The sequence below is a fragment of the Leucopleurus acutus genome (assembly GCF_964270905.1).
Source record: "Leucopleurus acutus genome assembly, chromosome: 16".
Classification (NCBI taxonomy): domain Eukaryota; kingdom Metazoa; phylum Chordata; class Mammalia; order Artiodactyla; family Delphinidae; genus Leucopleurus; species Leucopleurus acutus.
Genome location: NC_139158.1, coordinates 13,790,042 through 13,814,094, shown reverse-complemented (window position 1 = coordinate 13,814,094; position 24,053 = coordinate 13,790,042). Strand labels below are relative to the sequence as shown.

The window sequence follows — 24,053 nt, the reverse complement described above, 5'->3', positions numbered from 1 at the left end:
GAAGCAAGCCTGTGTCTATTCGTCTCTTTCTTGCCCCACCGTACATCGCCCTCCCGGAAGCAAGCCTGTGTCTATTCGTCTCTTTCTTGCCCCACCGTACATCGCCCTCCCGGAAGCAAGCCTGTGTCTATTCGTCTCTTTCTTGCCCCACCGTACATCGCCCGCTCTTCTGCTCCTTTGTAGGCATGCTTCTGGAATTGAGTCAGTTGATTTGAGCGGAGTCTCAGGCAGACGTTTCTTCTTGCTCCTAATCCGTCTCCTCATTACCCTTCTGAGCCCACCATTTTTTCTGTATATGCCTCTTTCCTTCCTTTTATTTTGCAGGGATTTTTACTGTTATTTTAGCTCTTGGTGGAAGTTTCAGCTGTTGGTCTTAATGAATGTTGTGCAGTCCTGGCCCTCCCTCGGCTTCCTGCCCTCGTTCAAGTTCATTACTCTGACTTCCGTAGCAGTGGGAAGCAATCAGACGCAGTCCCAGGCAGGTTAGCTTCCCGCGTGTCTTGCTAAGCGGATCATGATATTTGGAAGCTTGTGGAGGGGGACTGAGGCCCCGTAGGCATGAATTTCATTCTTTCACTCTGCACTCACTTGCCTGTTCAAGATTCTTAAAACAATTTAACCAAGTAAAGTTTTCTGCATTCGGAATCCGCTGCATTCTGTGAAAGGTTGGGGAGTCTGGGAAGATACCCACTTTGTTTTTAGGGGACTGTGAATCCGGAATGCCAGCCTCATGTCATGCTGCTAGGCCTGCACAGGCCTCATTCGTCAGACCAATTCTTTTGGTGGAAGAGGATGCCTGGAGGGTTGTATGTGAGATACCTGGGTCCTCAGAGTATTGACCATCCAAGGAGAATTACTGAGAGCCTCACTGCAGGCAGAATGGCAGTTTGGGGAACAAATAGCTTTCAGGCAGTGGTCATTTGCATTAAATGCCCCTAAAGGCCATCCTTCCAAATTCCTACTAAATTTCTTCCCAAAGGCCCAGATAGGAAAACATATTAAACTCTCAAACTTTGAAGAGCGATATGAACCTGGGCCAGGAATTATGCTGGGGCCTCTGTCACGGAGGGAGGCTTTGCGACGCGGGGTTAGCATCAGGGGTTCCAAGCTGATCCCTTTGCTGGTGCCTACTAGCTGCGTAGCCTTGACCTAGCTCCGTTTAACCTCTTCTTGCCAAAATTTTCTCAAGGGCAAAATGTGGAAGGGCGGAACCTATTCATAGTGTTGGGATAGGATCAAACAATAATGTATGTAAGGCCTTGAGTTCAGTGTCCGGCATATCGCAAATGTTAAATCAGTATTTCCTATTACTTATTGTCATTCTTTTAAATGCTTAAGAAAGACCTCCAGCAGCTGACCTGAGACCCAAGAGAGCAACTTAGATTTCAGTTTGCCTCTGTGTGCCAGGCAGCCGTAGCACTCCCCAGCCAGGGAACGCTGGGATCAGGGGGAATAGTGTTCTGACAGAACCACACATCGCCCGGCCTCCTGAGAGACAGCAAAAGCATAGGCAGACTGCTGGGTTTGGAATCCCAGCTCTGCTCCCCTGTGTGAGCTTCTGCAAGTTACTGAACCTCTCTGTGCTCCGGTTTTCTCATCTGTAAAATGGGCCGCTGGCAGCCTTAAATGAACTAGGGTGTGGCGATTTCTTTAAATGATGCCACGGCATGGTGACTGCTCAGTATGTTAGATGTCAAGGTCATCATCAGACTTCCCAGACCTTGCCTCGGCCTGGGGCTGGTTTCTGTTCAAGGGGCTTAGGGAGAAACTGGTCTCTGAGATTGTATTCATCTCAGTTCTCCTGGAATGGATGCAGGGAGAGGGTGGGGACATGGGGGCCAGACTTCTGGGAACAGCACTGATAGCTTGTGGGGTGTACCCAGTCCTATTTGTCCTTCAAACTAGGATCTGCTGAAGACAGGTTTTCCTCAGTCGAAATCTGAATAGAACCTTTGTACTGCGGGCAGGTCTGATGTCGAGCTGTGTATGTGAAAGGAGGAGTCTGTGTACTGAAGGTCTGCAGAAAATGTGCAATGTACACACATACTCAGGAGCCAAGGCTGAGAAGATGCCAAGAGAGGTAGAGATAGGTGAGGGGGCCGCACCCTGATTATTTCTCCAACTATGGGCCTGCAGGAATCTCCCTCGGCTCAATGATAGTTAAAAAAAAAGGGGGGGGGGGTTGGGGGAGAATCACATTCTGACCAATAACAGACCTGAAGTTCCAAATGTCATCTGCTTAACAGCTAGAAGCAGACCCTCCTGTGAGCCAGACCCCTCCTCCAAGTAGCAGAAAGGCTCTACCAAGCCACCCGTGCACCAGCGCTACAGCTGGCACTGCCCCCCAACCCGAGCACTTCCCCTCTGGCCAAGGCTCTGAGTAGTGAATAAGCTGCTCCCTTCACTGCGGCCAGGATGTAGTTTGAAGCGTCGTTTCCGCTTGTGAGCTTTGGGTTTGCTGTTCAGAGCCAAGGGCACCGTCCGTGAACGCTCCCTGATGACTTTGACCAGAGTTCCGTGTGGACCCTTGAAATGCGCCAGTTCCACATGCTGCTCTTCCATCACCAGGGGTGGCAGGGGAGGTTTTGGAGAGGTAGGTGGTCTCTCTCCTACCTGGAAGGTAGATTGTTTAAAGACAGCCTCATGCTGAGAAGCAGGTGTTTTGCTAAGTCCTGTGGACCCCCAACCCCATCCCATTCGACTCCCAGGGGACAGTGGTGCCTACGGCACTATGGGCGGGAGCTGGTGTGGCCCAGCTGGTGGACATATTTTTGTTAAGGTCTCGTGAGGTCTCTTTTTTTATTTTTACACCTTTATTGGAGTATAATTGCTTTACAATGGTGTGCTAGTTTCTGCTTTATAACAAAGTGAATCAGTTATACATATACATATGTTCCCATATCTCTTCCCTCTTGCATCTCCCTCCCTCCCACCCTCCCTATCCCACCCCTCTAGGTGGTCACAAAGCACCGAGCTGATCTCCCTGTGCTATGCGGCTGCTTCCCACTAGCTATCTACCTTACGTTTGGTAGTGTCTATATGTCCATGCCACTGTCTCACTTCGTCCCAGCTTACCCTTCCCCCTCCCCATATCCTCAAGTCCATTCTCCAGTAGGTCTGTGTCTTTATTCCTGTCTTAGCCCTAGGTTCTTCATGACATTTTTTTTTCTTAGATTCCATATATATGTGTTAGCATATGGTATTTGTTTTTCTCTTTCTGACTTATTCACTCTGTATGACAGACTCTAGGTCTATCCACCTCATTACAAATAGCTCAATTTCGTTTCTTTCTATGGCTGAGTAATATTCCATTGTATATATGTGCCACATCTTCTTTATCCATTCATCCGATGATGGACACTTAGGTTGTTTCCATCTCCGCACACCCTTGAGCTTCTGAACTTTTATGAACTGTTGGACCTCACCTGGGTGACAGACACTTGGGATGACGCCCACTGCTAATAGACCAACATCCCAGAGAGAGGGCCCCGGAAGGAGAGCCGTAGTACCTGGGACATTATCTAGTCCAGTGTTTCTTGAACTACTTCCTCTTCGTCCTCTTCCTCTTCCTCTTGTCCTGTTCCTCCTTCTTGTTCTGCCACTCCCCCACTCAGGTGCCTTTTAAGAAACTTGTTTCCCTAGTTGCCCTAACCCCATGGCATTTTATTATAATTGGACAGATATACTGTATGTATATATGTTTATACACTGTGACGTTAGGAGGGCCACAAACCATAATATGTAAGTTATTTTTGGTCCCCTAAGAATCACTTTCCATCTCACGGAAGGTGATGCTCTCTCTCTTGAGAATGCACCCTCTGGCCTGAGACTTTTTGGCCATCCAGAACCAGCTTTGACTAGTGGGAGTGGCTTGGGGTGAGCTGGGGGTTAGCGCATGTATATAACAAGCGCGGTTGTCCGAGCCTCATGGTTCTCGCTCAGTATGAATGCCACCAAGACTGGGCCATTCTCATCTTCCTCCAGCTGCCACCTTTCCACTTTCACAAATACTGGATGACTTATCTTTGGGCAAACATCTTGGTCTGCATTTAAGATCATTTCCTTGCTTTGTCTTTTTCTTTAAAAGTGAAGTTGTTAGGTACAAAAGAACCAGAATGTTACAGCATCTTGAACACTGCTAGTCAATATCTGGGTGAATATACCCAGAGACGCGTCAGAGAGTCCATCTCTCATCTGCATCTCTGCCAGCACTGAGCAGTATTCTTTTTTATAAGTATTTGCTCATTTGAAAGGCAAGATGCTAACTCATTGCCGCTTGAATTAACCATCTTATGATGACCAGCCAAGGTGAAATTTTGGATCCTTTCATCTTGCTGACAGGTGAGAGAGACATCAATTTCTTCTCAGTAGTCCATCCTACTGACTTGTCAAGCTTCCCCTGTCCTCTGGGAAGTTTTATCTACACTGGGATCTGTTCCTGGACTGTCTGTTCTGAATTATTGACGTCTTGATCATGACGTCTGCTTGACTTTTGGAAATAGGTTTCCAATGAAGGTTCTTGGAAGGCGATTGCACTCCAGGAGTGGATTGATGTGTCTGCACTTTGGCAAACATGTATGCAGACACCTGGACTGTCCTCCCTGCCTGGGGCCAAGATGTGGTGAGCTCCTGGTGGAGACACCCTCCTGAGCCGTCCTAAGGGTGCAGAATGCCACACTGATGCGTCACTGAGGCTCAGACAATACCCTGAAGGTCTAATTTTGTCTAATTTGGCTCAAGTTCACCTTTGGTCAGTGTCAGCTCTAGTATGAAAGATCCAATGCATGTTGAACTGAGCAAAGGAAAAATAAACAAGCAAGAGACATCATTCATTCTCTAAGTGCATACGGAGCGCCTACCATGGTGTCAGATATAAAGAAGTTTCAGGCTGGGTCCCTGGCCTTGCAGAGCTCACAGTCCACGTGGGAGATAGGTGTGCAAATTAGTGGCTGAGATATAGGGTGATCTGTTCTAAATAGATGCACACTAAATTAGTAGAAGGGACAGAAGGAAGTGCCCAACTCTGTCTAGTGAGATGAGGAAGGACCAGGAAAAATACAAAAAGAGAACATGATGTTTAAGCTCCATTGTATAGAACAAGTTAGAGATCACCAGGTAGACAAATGGGGAAGGGCATCCCGGATGGAGGGAACAGCATGTACAGAGGCATGGAGCTCTGAAAGAGCATGGCATTTTGTGCAGAGGTGGGAAGCAAAGCGTGTCAAAAGGAATAGTGGGATTTGAATACCATCCCAAGGTGGTTTCCTTATTTTTGGTTAAAGATGCCTTTGAAGTGTATAAAGCATGGTCAGATATGCTTTGGGGAAAAAAGCACGGTCACATATGCTTTGGGGAAGTAAACTCAACTGTCAGGAAGAGAGTGTGGAGGTGAGAGTATGAGGGCAAAAGCCATTTTACTAGTAACATTGTCATTATAACTAGGAACATTCATTCTTGGAAGCATTTTCCCACCACAGTCTTTTTGGAAATGGACTAGCAATTGGATTAACAAGAAAGGTAGAGCAGCCACAGGTATTTAAGAAGCGAAATCAGTAAGACTTGATGACTAAATTTATGTGTGATTGGCAAGGATGAAGGGAGAGATAGGGATGAAGATGTGATTTCTCTCCTGTACAGCTGGGCAATTTGGGGTCCAGGTACAGCAGGTGTGAAGCCGTGGCCATTTAACTGGGAGGTGTTGGTTGGGCATTTAGACACAAATACTGACAAATGATTAGGAATATGAGGTATCAGAGGTACTCACAGTTGCGAATTTCTTGTATTTCTTTTGGTGTTTTAAGAATGAAGCCCAATTTTCAGAAATGGTTTCAGCTCTTCATTGATTGAGGTCATGCTGTGGAGAAAAGCATGGAGATGTTTATTTCATTGGGTACAGTAGGTCAATTTCAGCTACTTTTCAACTCGTATTTATATCTTCTCCTTCCAGGGGATGGCCAGGTGGATTTTGATGAATTCATGACAATCCTTGGCCCCAAACTGGTGTCTTCAGAAGGTCGCGATGGTTTTCTTGGAAACACAATAGATAGCATATTCTGGCAGGTGAGTAAGAATTCTTTGAAGAATTAAGTTTGACAGCAAACATGTGTCTGGGACTAACATTTGACTGTGAATTCTTGAGCTTCTGTTCAGCACGTGAAGCTCCCTTCTGGGCTTGAGTGACATACGTTCCTTGAACTGGACGTCTAAGTTGAGATCCGTACTAGGTCCCCTGAACAAAGAATCAAAACTACACTCATTTAAGGCTCGGAAGAGTGAAATATCTCCCTATTTTCCCTCATATCAAAACTAGTTTTACATTTTGGAGAAATGAGATTCCTCCACTTCTGATTCACAAAAGACTTTTTCCTGGGGACACTTGGAAAGGACATATTGGTATTACCTGAGCCCACTCTGTCCCTGGTTCCAGCAGATCCTTGCTGGGAGGATGGCATGGCTGCCTTGTGTGTTTGGATCCTAGCAATACTCTTAATAGGACAGAAGGGTTTTATCTAAAAATTTGCATTTGATGCTTCTCGATTTGCTTCTATTTCTATCTTGTAAAATCTCTTAGGAAATTCCACATAATACCTTCAAATGATTAATTGTGCTATAAATCATTTCTCTATATTAGTTCTTGAGTCTTAAAATGTGACTATTATTTTGTGACTATGGAATTTGGGGAATGACTCATCAATAATTATTTTAAAAAATTAGGGACTCCCCTGGCGGTCCAGTGGTTGGGACTCCGTGCTTCCACTGCAGGGGGCGCGGGTTCAATCCCTGGTCAGGGAAGTGGGATCACGCATGCTGCGCAGCGTAGCCAAAAAAAAGAAAAAAAAAAACTGAGTTAATTTGTCAAGTTAAATTGAATTACTGTTTAAACATGTAAAATACCATTCAAACACGGTGTGGTTTCTTTAATTTCTTGATGTGTTTTTTTCCTTAACTAAAGATACTTCTCTGTATCTCTAGATAAGGACTGCAGTTGACGTGTATCTCTAGTCTTATTCTGCTACCCGTCTTGCATATAACCAACAAGTACTTAGTAAGAACTTGTTACTGACCCTGTAGTCTAACAGTCACTATGGGTTTTACAAAAGATGCTTAAGACACAGTCCTGGCTGTTTAAGAATTTTGTTGGGGAAACACAACTAAGAGAGAAAACAAAGAGTAATTAATTGGCTTGATGGTTACTAGACTCCTTGCAGCCAGAGACTTCATTGTTGTGGTACCCTCAGCAGTTAGCCCATGTACTCAGCAGACCCTCAATAACTTTTTTTTAAATAAAATGAATAGAAGTTCAAGAAAGGAGACACATGTGGTCTTGAGAGGTCAGATAAGGCTTCAGGAAATGGGGGTACTTGCTTCAAACCTTGAAATAGGTGGGCGATTAAGTGAGAAAAGAAAGAAAAGAGAGCATCCCCAGCCTGTCACAATGAGAGTTTGAAAAAAGGTGGAGGCAATGAGCACAGGAAAGTCATTGACCATGAGGAAGATACGGTTGAAAGGGAAAGAGCTCAGGATCCACTGGCAGAATGGATTTAGAGCCTGAGGAGAGAAGGCTTGAGATGACTGACTCCAAGTTTCCCAGCTGGCTACTGCTGCCAGGAATACGATCATGGAGAAAAGACGTCTTTGTGGAGTTGAATTCTAAATTGGACACGTTGAGGGTCAGTCACCAAGGAAAGTCTGTGCACAGCTGAAATCAAGGATGGATCATGGGTGAGAGGCCAGGGCTGGGAACCCGGATTTGGGATTCATCAGAGCTAGTGGGTGAAATTATAGTCAAGGATGAGCTCAATGAGGGAAGTCGTATACCTGAAGATGACCAGAGGACCTTGTCCTGGAGGATATCCAGGGCAGGGGAGAGTGAGACATGGCATCTGACCTCCACGCTGCTGACACCCATCAGGAGAACATCATCTCCCTGTGGTTAGGATCAGCCCTGACTCTCCCTAGAGAAGGACCTCCGTGACCCTACTTGCCACATGATCAGAATAGTTCCGCGCTCAGGTAACCTTTCGATGTGGAAAGATAGACGGGTGGACGCCCCTGGCCAAAATCAAAAGTGAGCACATAGGGGGACTTCCCTGGGGATCCAGTGGTTAAGACTGCATGCTTCCAATACAGGGGGCACGGGTTCGATACCTGGTCAGGGAACTAAAATCCCGCATGCCGCACAGTGCAGCAAAAAAAAAAAAAAAAGTGAGCATATAGTTAACAAGACGGAGAAACATTATTTCCCACCTGGCATCTTGCAGCCCATACAGATGTGTTCTGTTTGCACATCTGGGAGTTGCTTCTCTTCTCGGTTTCTCTTCTTCCCTGCGCTTTCTGAATGCTTTCTACCCTTTGCCTCTGTCTTCAGGGCCCACTCTAGCCTAGAAGGATGCTGCAAGCCCTTCCAGGCTCTAAGCATTCTTCTGGCCCCGATCCTGAAGGGGAAGGAGCTGCAGGTACTTAATTATATCTTAAGTGGAGGCCTCACATCTGCCAGATTCTTCCCAGTAGAGCATCTGCACGAGGAAATATTTCTTTTCTAATATATCGATTGCCTCTTGCATAACTGGGACATGCTACTATGCTCATGAGGTCTCTGTGCTTTTGCCTTACCAAAGACCCTCCCCCTCACCCAGGGTGATAAATGGGATGGGAAGAAGAGAATAAAAGGGGAAAATGCAATTCTGAAATAGCTAAACGAATGTGGGACCGTGTGGACTGGTGGCTGTGACTTCCTCTCCTGCTGGTGCTCCCCCAGCTCAGACTTTGACGACTAGCAAAGGAGAAAGACCGTCAACCCATTCTTGATAGTCAGTCTCCTCTGCTGCCTGCCCCCCACCCCGTCTGCCCATTCAGTGACAGTGTGAGAAAACTGTACTCAGAGTGTCCAGAGCATCTGGTCCTTCCTGGAAGAAAAGCTCATATTGCCAGCACTCGAGTGATTTTTCAGGTTTGAAAGAAAGCTCTGTGTGTGCACAGGTGTATGTGTGCACGTGCATCTGTGTACACGTGAGTGTTTACTTTGCCGCTGTGGTTGAAGATGGTCTAGAAGAGGAGCAGCAGAAAGGCAGCTTTCTGCCTCCAAATTTCCAGGCAGGAGATTTTGATATCAGGAGTTCCTGATATTCTAGAAAGGAGAAGACCATCCATTTGAGACTCTGACAAGGCTTCCTGTGAGGGACAAAAATCAGTTTCCTGTGGAAACAGACATGATGGTACACTTGGAAGGCCATATTAGTGATCTACTGCTGCATAATATATTATACCAAAAGCTAGTGACACAAAACAGTAAGTATGTACTAATCTCACTGTTTCTGTGGGCCAGGAATTCAATAGCAGCTTAACTGGGTGGTGCTGGTTCAGGGTCTCTGATGAGGTTGCAGTCAAAATGCTGGCTGGGGCTGTGATCATCTGAAGGCTTGACTGGGGCTGGAGGATGTGCTCTCAGGTGCTCGCTCATGCGGCTGGCAAGGTGATGCTGGCTGTTGGCAGGAGGCCTCAGGTCCTTGCCACACGGACCTCTCCATGGTGCTGCCTGAGTGTCCTCATGACATGGAAACTGGCTTCCAGAAAAACAAATGATCCAAGAGAGTACAAGGCAGAAGCTGTCATGTCTTTTACGACCTAGCACTGGAAGTCAAACTCCATCGTTTCTGCAATATCCTATTGGTTACACAGGTCATCCCCATTCAGTGGGGAGAGGACTACCTCCCAGTGATTACCGGGAGGCAGGGGTCATTGGGGACCACCTTGGAGACTGGCTACCACAAAGAGGGATGATTCTGTAATTAGACTTCAACTTCTGACCCGACATTGCTGCCACAGCCTTTCATTTTCCCTAGGCTTTGGTTTCTTCCTACCTTAGAGGAAAACTGTGACCATGGCCGTTCTCTGTGTTCTGAGAAGTGATCCCACCAGGCCCTAGGCTCACCTTGCTAATTAAATAATTAGCTCTCAGTGCTCGCTCCTTACTGGCATTCTAGCCTACGGTGCCAAGGGTAAAATAAAATCAAACGGGATTCTGCAAAAGCAGCTGTTTATCGGTTGGTGCTCATCCCGAAAGCTGTGAGCCTCCGGCTCTTTGTGAGAAATTGGTATCAGCGAGGGGCGAATGTAATTGGCTATGCAGCCTCCTTTCCAAAGAGGCTGGTCTGAGGGCTACGACTCAGAGTCTCGATCCTCCCAGGATACTCTGTCCGCTGGGTGTGAGGCTCACAGATTTCTTGGTAGACAGTTCAGAACCTCTCTCTTACGTAGCAAATGATAACTTGTGAAATTCTTATCGTCTTCTTTCCCTTCACTCATCAAAGTCCTGTGTGTTGGCTGTTACTGCTGTGATGTAGTTGAGCAGGGCTTGTGAAATTATTTTTGGAATCAGCCTTAGGACTTGGTGTATGTTAATGGTAGAGAGGAGGGGAGGGAGGGGCTGAGGGGGCCAGGCTCAGGATGGGCGGGGAGGGCTTTCATGCTCATTGCTTCAGGTCCATTGCAATCGCAGAGGAGCAGGGTCCTCAAAGTCACTTTGTTCCGCCAGTCACTCGCACCACACACCATGAGGCCACTTGTGCCCAAGAATGTGTCTTTAACGCAACAAATGCTCCCGGGTGGAAGGAGCATCTGCGTCTCAGCTTCACCTGAGTCCCCACAGCAGCCCTTCATCTTTTCTCCTCCTTGACCTCCAGCGCTGTGCTAGCTGGGTTCCGCCGTGAGCTTGCAGACAGCACACAATGGCAAAGGAAATGACAAGCATCACGGGTGATCATGCAGCACTACTGATCTATCCTAGGTCCAGCCAACACTTCCATTAAACTCTTCTCCCTCTGAAGAAAGAGAGAGAGATGAGTCCTGCCCTTAGCTAGGAGAGGAGCCAGTGGTGTCGGCTTCTTTTTTTTTTTAATTTAGTTATATTTATTTATTTATGGCTGTGTTGGGTCTTCGTTTCTGTGCGAAGGCTTTCTCTAGTTGTGGCAAGCGGGGGGCACTCTTCCTTGCAGCGCGCTGGGCTCTCATTATCACGGCCTCTCTTGCTGCGGAGCACAGGCTCCAGATGCGCAGACTCAGTAGTTGTGGCTCACGGGCCCAGTCGCTGCGCGGCATGTGGTATCCTCCCAGACCAGGGCTCGAACCCGTGTCCGCTGCATTTGGCAGGCAGACTCTCAACCACTGCGCCACCAGGGAAGCCTGGTGGCGGCTTCTTGACTCACATTTTTATCTTATTCACAATCCAACTTCATTCATTAAGACTTGACTCAGAGTTTCTGACTTAAGAAATGAAACATTAATATTTATGCAAATGAATCTGTTCCCTGGATGGTGCTGGTTGTGTGGGAATGGATCTGGGGCTGGAGATCGAGAACTAAGAAACTCACAGGGCTGCCTGGTCTTTGTGCTCCAGAGTACCCTTCGCGTGCCCATATGCAAGCAGGTCGTTATCATAGCTAGTTTATCTCACAGCTATGTGCAACGTCCAAGACACTGAAAGTTATCCTAACGTAAAAGTGCCTGGGGCACCCGTCCCCAGACTTGGTCTAGATCAAGGCCTGCTTGCCACCCCGACTTCACCCACAGGCCTGCTCCGCATCCTTTCCATCTGTCCATTCCTCCCCCACTGGTGGGAGAAGACACAGCTGGGGAAATACAATACCTGCAGCTGCTCCCCAGGTACCTCTCCATGCTTGGCTGCTGTCCCTCCATCCCAAATTCTTACTCTGGCCTCATGTCTTTTCGGGTTTCCACTTCTGGTTTGGTCCTAGGCTCTTGATCTCTGTTCTATGCTCTGATCCAGAGGCCCATCCTCCCCAGCCCAGGTCGCAGGCTTTAGCTTGGGACATTTCATGCGCTGCTTCCAGGGCCATGGCTGAGATGGACAGGGAGCTCGGTTTCAAATTCTTGACCCGGGACTTCCCTGGCGGTCCAGTAGTTAAGATTTCACCTTCCAATGCAGGGGGTGCAGGTTCGATCCCTGGTTGGGGAGCTAAGATCCCACATGCCTCAGGGCCAAAAAACCAAAACATAAAACAGAAGCAATATTGTAACAGATTCAATAAAGACTTTTAAAAAATGGTCCATATCAGAAAAAAATCTGTAAAATTCTTGACTCAGTTCAGAATACTTGACATTCCATGTTCACAACACAGGAAAGAAACATTACACAAAGCTCCAGGTACAGTATGATCCCAAATCTGTTATGCATAAAAGAACTGGAAAGAAATATATCAAAACATTGACAGTGTTGTTTCATGTGATAGGATGATGAGTGATCACATCCTGTACTTTTCAAAAGCTCGACAATAGGCATGCATTATTTCTATAATCAGAAAAAGAAAATTAAAGGGAAGAAAATATAGTCCCCAGCTAGTCAAATATTTATTAAATGCCTACAGTGTTTTCATCTGTGAAACTGTAGATTACCTGTCCCATGAGGTCGACTGTGGATAAAATTTGCAGGGAAAGCAAATGACACAGAAAAAATCATATTGATTCATATAAGGTATTTGTTGCACGGGGCCAAGACCTAGAAAATTCCAGGACTTTGACTTTTGTTCTTTGAAGGATAACTTGCATTCTAGCAGGCTGAGTCTCTCCTCACATCCAATCTGGCACCAACAGGATGGTCCTCCCCCCAGTACTGTGTCAACGTGCCACTCTGTCAGAGTTTGCTGTTCTTAATCATCTCACGGGAGCTAAATAGCTTTCAGCAGCCGTGTGCATCACAAGGCCTGTTAGACTGACAGCGAACATTTGAATCCCCAAAGCGATTTTACCGCTTGTGAAATATGGAGCGTGGAAAACATTAGTGTCTCAAAGTGGGTCTCAAGGTGTGGTTCCTGAACCAGCCGCATCAGCATCACCTGGGACTCGTTAGAAATGCAAATTCCTGGACCCCACCCAAGTAACACTGAACCGGAAACTCCAGAGTGGGGCCGGCTTCCGGGAGTTCAATACGCCCTCTAGGTGACTCTGATGCTCCCTCAAGTCTGAGAGCCGCTGAGATTTCAGTGATCCTGGCCCACGGGGCAGGCATCTGGTCAGGCTTACTACTCAGACCTTGGTAATTTGGGTTTTTCTTTCATTTATCCATATTCATAAACGTCATTGGTCTTTAGTCTATATAACAGTATATGTTTCAACTGTTTTTAAAAGATGGAGGAATTACATGTCAACATATAACTAATTTTCTAAGCAGGAAATGCCTTTCTAAGCATTAAAGCAATGGAAGAATCATAAATAAAAACTGTTAAACTATTAAGTTGAAAGGATATTTCAAAAAGTAATAGGAAAAATACAGCAATTAATAGGCTAAGGTATATGTGAAGAGCATTTCTAAAAAATATGAAAACCTCTAGATATGACAATAGAAAAATGGGATAAGGAGTAACAGACAATTGATACTTTAAACAAACATATTAAAACAATTTTCAACCTCACTAAAAATCTAAGGAATATAAACTAAAATAGTAATTGGATAACAGTTTTCACCTATCAGGTTGGAAAAGAATAAAACATATGATAATAGTACTGTCAAGAGTAAGATAAAATGGGCAAACTCATATACTAATGGTAGAAATGTACATGGTAAAACTATTCTGAAAACTATTTGGTGATACTTAGCTACAACTTTTCCAATGTGAAACCCTATAATTAAAAATAATTCTACATCTAAGACTCTGCATATGAAATTAGTCAGAGATGTAGAAAAATGCACTTACAAAGATGGAATATTGTACATTTATTTAAAATAATATTTTCACTTTACAGTTTAGAGATTTAATTTATAGTATAATTACATTGCTGTTCTACATCTATTATATATCCATGTATATTCATACAGAGATAAAAACTGGGGAAAATGTAATAATTCTTTTCTTTTTAACATCTTTATTGGAGTATAATTGCTTTACATTGTTGTATTAGTTTCTGCTGTACAACAAAGTGAATCAGCTATACGTATACATATATCCCCATATCCCCTCCCTCTTACGTCGCCCTCCCATCCTCCCTATCCCACCTCTCTAGGTGGACACAAAGTACCGAGCTGATCTCCCTGTGCTATGCAGCTGCTTCCCACTAGCTATCTATTTTACATTTGGTAGTGTATATACCTCAAAGCCACTCTCTCACTTCATCCCAGCTTACCCTTCCCTCTCCCCATGTCCTCAGTTCCATTCTCTATGTCTGCGTCTTTATTCCTGTCCTGCCCCTACATCCTTCATAACTTTTTTTTTTTTAGATTCCATATATATGTGTTAACATATGGTATTTGTTTTTCTCTTTCTGACTTACTTCACTCTGTATGACAGACTCTAGGTCCATCCACCTCACTACAACTATCTCAATTTCATTTCTTTTTATGGGTGAGTAATATTCTATTGTATATATGTGCCACATCTTCTTTATCCGTTCATCTGTCAGTGGACACTTAGGTTGCTTCCATCTCCTGGCTACTGTAAATAGTGCTGCAATGAACACTGTGGTACATGACTATTTTTGAATTATGGTTTTCTCAGGGTATATGCCCAGTAGTGGGATTGCTGGGTCATATGGTAGTTCTATTTTTAGTTTTTTAAGGAACCTCCATGCTGTTGTCCATAGTGGCTGTATCAATTTACATTCCCACCAACAGTGCAAGAGGGTTCCCTTTTCTCCGCACCCTCTCCAGCATTTGTTGTTTGTAGATTTTTTGATGATGGCCATTCTGACTGGTGTGAGGTGATACCTCATTGTAGTTTTGATTTGCATTTCTCTAATGATTAGTGATGTTGAGCATCCTTTCATGTGTTTGTTGGCCATCTGTATATCTTCTTTGCAGAAATGTCAATTTAGGTTTTCTGCCCATTTTTGGATTGGGTTGTTTGTTTTATTGATATGGAGCTGCATGAGCTGCTTGTATATTTTTGTAGATTAATCCTTTGTCAGTTGCTTTGTTTGCAAATATTTTCTCCCATTCTGAGGGTCGTCTTTTGGTCTTGTTTATGGTTTCCTTTGCTGTGCAAAAGCTTCTAAATTTCATTAGGTCCCATTTGTTTATTTTTGTTTTTATTTCCATTTCTCTAGGAGGTGGGTCAAAAAGGATCTTGCTGTGATTTATGTCATAGAGTGTTCTACCTATGTTTTCCTCTAAGAGTTTTATAGTGTTTGGCCTTTTAGGTCTTTAGTCCATTTTGAGTTTATTTTTGTGTATGGTGTTAGGAAGTGTTCTAATTTCATTCTTTCACATGTAGCTGTCCAGTGGGAAAATGTAATAATTCTGACGCTACTAATTATTATGGATTGGAATAAAGGTGAATGTAAATTTTCTTTGTCCTTGTATTGTATTTTCCAAAATTTCTGCAATGTGCCCATAGGATCTATTCTGTTACTAATCAGCAAAGTTAACGAAATCTCAAATTAACAAAATCGCATTGTAAAACAACTGTTTTCAGTGGCAAAAAAAAGTGATTGGATTTTTCTAATACACTTGCCCACTGTTACGGTAAATAAAGCACAAACTTTACATGAGATACACAAGCATCTAGTCAAGGTGGCAACCGCCAGCTGCCGGGAGGAAAGGAGTTCAGGCTGAAGCCTCTGAGAGGCAGCCACCACCCAAAGCAGCTAGGTGGCCTCTTGTTGTAGAAGTCACAGGGTGCCCGAGGTCGGCTGCAGCCCCCCGCTGTATCAGTTACCTTATATCCATTTAGTATGCCGAAAACTTACCCTTTAGAAGAATGGCTGAATTGATTTCATAATCAGAAAAATAAATTGAAAGTAATTTTAAATATTATTTCTAAATAATTTCATGATGAGTCTGTGGCTGGGTTGAGCTGACAAGTTACCTCAGCCAAAAAGAGGGAAAAGCTCATATTATCAGGAAAGTCCTGGCACCAGTAACTTAATTCTTATGTCCAGTGAAATCTTCCCAAGTTTTATGTAAAGTTATTTTCTTTTATTCAATCTACTTACCCTTAAGGATCTAACACACAGGGTTTATATGTAATATGTATATACTGTAGACCTCAGAAAAGCATAAATTTTTATTAAAAGGTACCTAAATGGGGACTGATTCTATCAACGGTAGAAGCTTGCATTCAAGTTCAGAGGAAGCAGAGAAAGGAACAAGACAGGCGTGAAGCCGGTGGGGACCTGTTGCGGTCAGGCAGATGAATCCTCTAAAACCCACAAGCGGCACCCAAAGGCAGGCTTCTGAAGGGGACAAGGGTCTCCTGTGCTTCCGGGGTGGTGTCCTGGTGGCACTTTTTTTAAAAAACCATTTTCTAGAGTTATGATTGACATATAAAAGCTGTACATATTTAATGTACACAACTCAAAAGAGTTTGGGGATAACTATACACCTGTGAAACCATCACTACCATCAAGGCCATAAACATATCCATTTCCCCCTGAAGATTTCTCTTACCTTATTATTATTGTTGTTGTTATTTGTGTGTGGTAAGAACACTCAACATAAGATCTACCCTCTCAGCAAATTATAAGTATACAATATTGTTAGCTATAGGCACTACGCCATATAATAGATCTCCAGAACTTTTCTTACGTTGACCTGAAATAAACAGACTGCCAGATATTTCTCCAGCAAAGGTGGGTTTATTTGGGATGAGGATCAGTAGAGAATTGTAATTCAGGGTCTGCAACCATGGTGAGCCACGTGCAAACCCCGCCATGGCCAGGGAAGGAGACACTTTTATAGAGAGGAAAAGGAAGTTGGGAGGGCTATAGTAAATAAAGGGTCCAGGGCTTTTCTTGCCAGGAAATGAGTCTTCTTGGGCTCTGCTATCATCACAGGGCATGAGAGCTCCCCCTTCTGGTCTCCCAACTCTATTTAATTGAGGTTTCTGTTTATTTTTTACAACTGAAACTTTGTACCATTTGACCATCACCTCTCCACCTCTATTCCCAGCCCCTGGCAACCACCATACCACTGCCTGCGTCTATGAGTTTGACGAATTTAGATTCTACACATAAGTGATATCATACAGTATTTGCTAGACACACCTTCTGACCATGGCTCCAATGATCTTGATGCCACAGGACCGAGTTTTGAGGTTCACAGATGCACCAGGGTGGCAGGGAGAAGTGACCACAGTAACTCTTCCATCTGGTCCAAGCTCCTGGCCCTCACTCGGCTACACACTGAGCTGTAGACCCCATGCTTGCTTGTGGCAGTACCACTGTCTATTTTTTTTTTCTATTTTTACTATTGCAAATAGGATTTTTTCATTGCATGTTTCTAACCACTTTCTGCCAGTATAGTGGAAAGCAGTTTTGGGGATTCTGGCTTTTATCTTGCTTCCTTACTGAATTCACTCATGAGAGAATTAGCAAATTCTTATTACAGAATTAGAGATTTTCTCAGGCTCTCTATGTCTGCTGGGACTTTGTCCACAAATTGCAGTGATTTTGTTTCCTCCTTTCTGGCAGTGTCTGTCTTAGTTCCATTTGTATTGACTGAAACCTGTTTATTAATAATACACAAGAAGGGTGAAATGTGATATTAGGAAATTGACATCTTACTTACCAATAGTTTTTTAAATTGTGAATATATGATAGCTTTTACCAAATGTCCTTTTAATCTCTAATAAGAGGATCATGTGATTATTCTTGTTTTCACTTACCGATATGATTTAATGATGACTAAATTCCCTAATGTACATTCCTAGGATTTACATTTGCTGTTATGGCAGGTCATTTTCTTAATATAATTTAAATTTCTAGTGTAATTTAAAACTTTGATTTGCCATCAATTTTGAGTTTTTCATCTGTATTCATAAATAAAAGGAGCCTGTAGTTTGCACAAACCTGTAAGTGTCATTGTCAGGTTTTGAAACATAGTTATTCTAGCATGATAAAATTAATTTGTCGACTTTCTTTTTTGCTGGTCTACAATAAATTCTACAGTATGGAATTTATTTATGACCTTAAATTTGAGCAGGTTAGTTCATAAAACTACCTTGATCTAGTGGTAGGGTTTTCGGTTTTGGTTTGGGGATTTTTTTTTTTTTTGAGGTATTTCTTAATGATAAGTTTTAATTATTCGTTACTCTACTTTGAAATTTTATATTATCTTCAGGAAGTTTCCAATTTCTCAAAATTACTTAATTTATTAGCATTTGCTTGTACATAGTATTGTTTAAAATTTTCTTTGCAAGTACTATTTTACCATCGTTATAGCCTCTCTTAATTGTAATTTTTGTTTTTCTCATTTTTTATTCATCTGATTTGCCAGAAATTTGTCTATTTTATTGATTTTTTTGGAAAAAATGTACTCTTCAACTTAATTAACAATTCTTTTTTATTTTTCCTGGTTCCTATTCTTGTATTTTCAACTTTGATCTTCACTTCCTTTTTCCTGTTTTCTTGTTGTTATTATTTATAAACTTCTGCATTAAATAACTATTTCACCTAGTTTTGTCTTTTTTATTCATGAAGGAATTTAGATGTGAATTTTCCTCTTAGTATAGCTTTATCACCATCCTGAGATTTTGATGTGTAGTGTCTACCATTTACTCTATGGTCTGTAATTATAATTAATATCTTTCTTCACTCAATATTTATTTGGGATAATATTACTTCATACTATGTTTAAACATTTGTTATTAATTTATCATTTTATTGCACTGTAGTCATAGAAGATCACTTATGCCGTCGCTTCTTCATGCTATCTACTGTGTTCATTTACTGCATCTCAGTATGTGTTCAGTTTCTGCAAATGAAACATGACAACTGAATACACTGCTTTCACAGTTTGTAGGAAATAGAACTATTGATATATGCCCCCTTTCCAGTAATAATTAAAATCTTGAATGTCCTAGTTTATTTTATATCTATTCAATCTGTCTTAGATTGATAGTATTAAGGTCTATCTCAATTCTGTTTCTGTCATTTTCTGTCTCTGTGTGTGTGTGTGTGTGTGTGTTATTGAAAGCCTCTATGGGCCAGCGTGGATATAGCGGTGAACAAGAGACAAGTCTCTTGTTCTCATGGAATTTATCTTCTAGTGTAGAGGGTAGGGGAGAGATAGACATTAAAGCAATAGATAATAATAAATAAGATAAACTCAGATAATATTAAGTTCTTTGAAATACATAAAATAGGATGATATAATCGAGGGCAGTCAGGGTAGGTACTACACAGCTTTTTTTTTTTTTTTTTTTTTTTTTTTTTAAGCGGTACGCGGGCCTCTCACTGTTGTGGCCTCTCCCGTTGCGGAGCACAGGCTCCGGACGCGCAGGCTCAGCGGCCATGGCTCACGGGCCCAGCCGCTCCGCGGCACGTGGGACCCTCCCGGACCGGGGCACGAACCCGTGTCCCCTGCATCGGCAGGCGGACCCTCAACCACTGCGCCACCAGGGAAGCCCGGTACTACACAGCTTTAAACAGAGTGTGAAGAGAAGACTGCTCTGAGGAGGTGATGTTTGAACTCACCCCTAAATCGTGAGGAAGGTCCAGCTGTGCAAGCTGTGGGGGAAGTGCTCACCACCGGGAGGGAACAGCAAATTCTAGGGCCCTGAGGAGGGAGAAGCTTGACTCCAGCTTGATGGGCAAGTGGTTGGAGGTGAGGTTGGAGATGCTGGGGTAGAGATCAGCTCTTGTGGGACACCATGGGCTCTGCATTGGGATCTAGGTTCAGCAGAATGTGACTGAGAGCAATCTAACAGTGGTACAAACAGAATAGAAGCAGATATAAATCACTCTTACCAAGTTCTCTGCTGCCATCTGGTTCATTGTTCTGAAATCCTAGAGCGTTGCCCTATCCATGTGGTTTACGTCCACATCTGCGCTCCACCCATCAGAAAGCCAAGGAAGGGAAAGGGAGCACAAGTCTTTGAAGAAGTTGCACCCAGCACTTCTACTTATGTCCCCTTGGCCAGAAGTTAGTCACGTGTTTGACCAGAAGTTGGTTATGTTGCCACACCCAGCAGCAAGGCATGTTGGGAAATGTAGTCTTTCTTTTGGACAGCTATGTTCCCAGATTCTTAAATTGAGAGTTTTGTTGCTATTAATAGTGAATTGACCCTTAGGGGAGAATGCTGTGTCTCAGGTCCCATCAAGACAAGGAGTTTGGATGTGATTTTATGTAGAAGCAGTACTACTTGGAGTATGTTATGTAATGGAGTGGTATATTTTAATTTACATGCAAAAAACATCACTACTGCTGTGTGGAAGGAATATCGGGGGGAAGAATGGGGCTGGGGACTCAGGAAGTTATTTCAAAAGTAGGAGAGACATGCTGATGGCTTACACTAGGGTGGGAGCAGCTGGGCAGTGAGAAGGGGGCAGGTACAGGCTTCATGTATTTTGAGTCTCTGCTTTTTTGGTGGGTCCACATTTAAGGTCGTATGTACGCTTACTGATCCTCTTGGTGGGCTGATCCTTTTACTATTATGTAATGTCCTCTTTGCCTCTAGTACTTTGCTTGCTCTTAAGTGTACTCTACTGGATATTAACATAGCCACTCCTGCTTCTTAAAATTAATATTTGTGTGGTATACCTTTTTCTATCCTACCTATGTTGTTGAATTTGTAGTAAGTTTCTTGTAAATAGCATACAATTGAGCTGTGTTTTTTATCTATTCTGTCAGCCTGTTTTTTGATTGATGTAATTGGACTATTTCTCTTTAATTTTTGAAGTGTGTAAGTCTGCCCATTTATTATTTGTTTTCTCTTGGTTCTTGTTTTTTCTTGTCTTATCTTCCTGCAGGTTACTTGAACATTTTTAAGAATCCCATCTTGATTTAGTTATAGTCTTTTTTTTTTTTTTTTTTTTTTTTTTTTGCGGTACGCGGGCCTCTCACTGTTGTGGCCTCTCCCGTTGCGGAGCACAGGCTCCAGACGCGCAGGCTCAGCGGCCGTGGCTCACGGGCCCAGCAGCTCCGCGGCATGTGGGATCCTCCCGGACCGGGGCACGAACCCGTGTCCCCTGCATCAGCAGGCAGACTCTCAACCACTGCGCCACCAGGGAAGCCCCTAGTTATAGTATTTTTAAATGTATCTCTTTGTATAGTTTTCGTAGTGGTTGCTTTGGATATTACAGTATACATATGTGTCCTCACAATCTACTTGTGTCAACACTTTGCCTCTTTGAGTGGAGTGTGAAAACAGCACTTGCATTTAGCTTCTTTTGCCTTCCCACTTTTAAATATCATTGCCTTGAGTGTCAGATGGTATTATAATTTTTGTCCCAATCATTAAATATTATTTATAAAACTCATGAGGAAAAGAATATTCTATCGTATGAACCCAGAATATTTTTATTCTTTCTGTTATTCCATCTTCCTTCTTGATTCTCCAAGATTCTTTATTTCATCATTTCTTTTTCAGTCTGAAGAACTTCCTTTAGGCAGTTTTTAAGGATAAATTTGATAATGACAAATTCTTTTAGCTTTTCTTCATCTGAGAATGTTTTGAATTCCCCTCATTCCTAAAGGATAATTTTGTCAGTTATATACTGCAGATGATAGTTTTCTGTTTTTTGTTTCTTCCTTCTCAGAACTTGAAATGCGTTATGCCACTTCCTTCTGGTCGCCATGATTTCAGAGGAGCAATCTGTTGTGTTTGAATTGTTTTCCCACTGTAGGTAATGCATCATTTCTCTCTGGCTGCTTTCCAAAATTTTTCTGAGTTTTTAATTTTTCGAAGTTTAATTATGAAATGTCTCGGAATGAATTTATTTGGGGTTCATCCATTTTGAGATATGATCAACTTCTTGAAGTTGTAGATTTGTGTTTTTCACCAAATTTGGAAAATTTTAGCCACTTCTTTGAACACTCTTTGCCTACCACTCTGTAATCCCTCCCTCTGGACTCAGATGAGTGTTGGAACTTTTTATTGTCCCACAGGTCCCTGAGGTTGTTATTTTTTTCATTTAGTCTATTTTCTTTCTTTTGTTCATATTGAGTGAACTCTGTTGATCTATCCTCAGTTCAGTGATTTTAACCTCTGTCCTCTCTACTCTGCTGTCCTGTCCAGCAACTTGTTTTATTTCTGCAATTGTATTTTTCAGTTCTGGAATTTTCATTTGGTTCTTTTTTATAACTTCTATTTCCTTGTTGAGATTTTCTCATTTTTCATTTGTTTCAAGAGAGCTCGTGATTGATTGTTGGATTTTTATGGTGCTTTCTTTAAAATCCTTGTCAGGTAATTTCAACATCTGATTCATCTCAGTGTTCACGTGCATTGAATGTCTTTTCTCATTCAAATTGTGATTTTCTTGGTCCTGGATGTGATGGGAGGTTTCTATTATGACCTGGACATTTTTCCTAATATATTAATGGATTCTGGATTCTATATAAATCTTTTATTTTAGTAGGCAGTCACCCTCTTTAGGATTAACATGCAGGTCATGTCTTACTTTTGTTGTGCCATGGTTACAACGACAGCTTCATTTCAGAGCCTTTGTGGTGATATTTTGGTCTCCTTAGTTTATCTGGTGCTGCCTGGGCTCCCATTAGTTCCTCCTCATGCTTCTCAAGGGGTGGAAAGGATTTCCTTAGGCCGGGATGACAGGTGTCTTTCCTTGGGGGAGAAGACCCTCGGGCAAGAAAGGAGTGGTTTCCTTAGCCAAGCATGTCTTGTGGTGGGATTCTCCCCTGCCTCTGGGGAACAAACAGTGCTTCCCAGGCCTTGTTGAGATCCCATGTGCTTGTTGAGATCCATTTGATCCAATGGATCCACAATGAGATCCATTTTGCTGTTGCCCCCAGTCTCTGGGCAGGGGTGGGGAGTTTCCATCCCATGGAGACAGAGGTTTCCTGGGTCCGGCCATTTGTTTGGGTGAAGGTCCTTTTTGCTGTGGCTACCTTGTTAATCCCTATAGGTGAGGGGAAGTTCAAGCCTGCTAGGGAAGGAAAGCACTTCCCTCGTCTGTTTATTGTTAGTGAGGCTCCCAGTAGATCCCCATGGCCCTTTGTGGGCTTGCCTGATGTGATCTAAGGGACTCCCAGGCAGTCTGGGGGAGGACTGAGCCTACCTTCTGTTGCTAGGTTCAGGGACAGGAAATGTCACATATAGATTGCTTTCTTCTCTTGGGTGGGAGAATGTAAAATGTCCTGCCACCATGTTGTTCCCCCAGTGCTGGGCTCCAAACTGGTTCAGCTTCCTCTTAGCATCTTTGGGAGTTCTCCTTTGGTTATCTCTCACATTATTTCCACAGGTTATAGTTGTAGTTGGCAGGGAGAAGCAGGGAGAAATGGGTCTATACCATGTTGCCTGGGCTAAAAGTCCAATTATTACTAATCAGCTCCTTTAATCATTAAATACTCCTTTTCCAGAATATTTTTGGTCTTGGTGTTTAGTTTTGTCACCACGTTTACAACAGTTAATTTTGCTTATCTCAAAGCAGTTTTTATTTACACTGTCATTGCTTTATACTTTAAAACTCTTATATTTGAATTGTTCATTGTAATTCATTTCTCAGTTGACTGGAGAACTTTTATTTGTCTGTAATTTTTCATAGTGGGGATCAGAGGATTACTTAAGAGAGGTGTTTTTCAAGCCCTTTGCAGACTTAAAAATATCCTTCTGTTAACTTTGCTCATGAAGGAAAAATGGTTGAATATAGAGTCCTTGGGTCATAAAATGTTAACCTCAATATCCTATAATCATTTTTCATAGTATTTTACATAGAACTCTGCTTTTCCAGAAGCTTCCTAGAAGGAAAATGCAAGTTCCTTGGTCAAACAAATTATAGAAATGCTTCCTATTTCAAGCAGTTCATCTCTTGGAGGTTCATAATGTCCATTAGTTCAGTGAAAACTCTGATACTGCCTTCATTTGAGAAACTGATTTAACTTTGTTTAGCCTGTTGCTGCAGTGATGACGGTGGACTCCCTTTTTTTTATTTATTTATGGCTGTGTTGGGTCTTCGTTTCTGTGCGAGGGCTTTCTCCAGTTGCAGCGAGTGGGGGCCACTCTTCATCGCGGTGCGCGGGCCTCTCACTGTCATGGCCTCTCATTGCGGAGCACGGCTCCAGACGCACAGCAGGCTCAGTAGTTGTGGCTCACGGGCCCAGTTGCTCCGCGGCATGTGGGATCCTCCCAGACCAGGGCTCGAACCCA

General features: G+C 43.1%; 1 protein-coding gene across 3 annotated transcripts in view; it reads left to right on the top strand.

Moving 5' to 3' along the window:
- CALN1 (calneuron 1) overlaps positions 1 to 24,053 on the top strand; it is a 481,970-nt gene that overhangs the window by 311,558 nt on the left and 146,359 nt on the right. For all 3 annotated transcript variants that reach the window (XM_082857506.1, XM_082857508.1, XM_082857507.1), the window contains one exon: positions 5,948 to 6,060. In XM_082857506.1, coding sequence (XP_082713632.1) covers positions 5,948 to 6,060 — 113 coding nt within the window. The remainder of the gene's footprint in view (positions 1 to 5,947; positions 6,061 to 24,053) is intronic.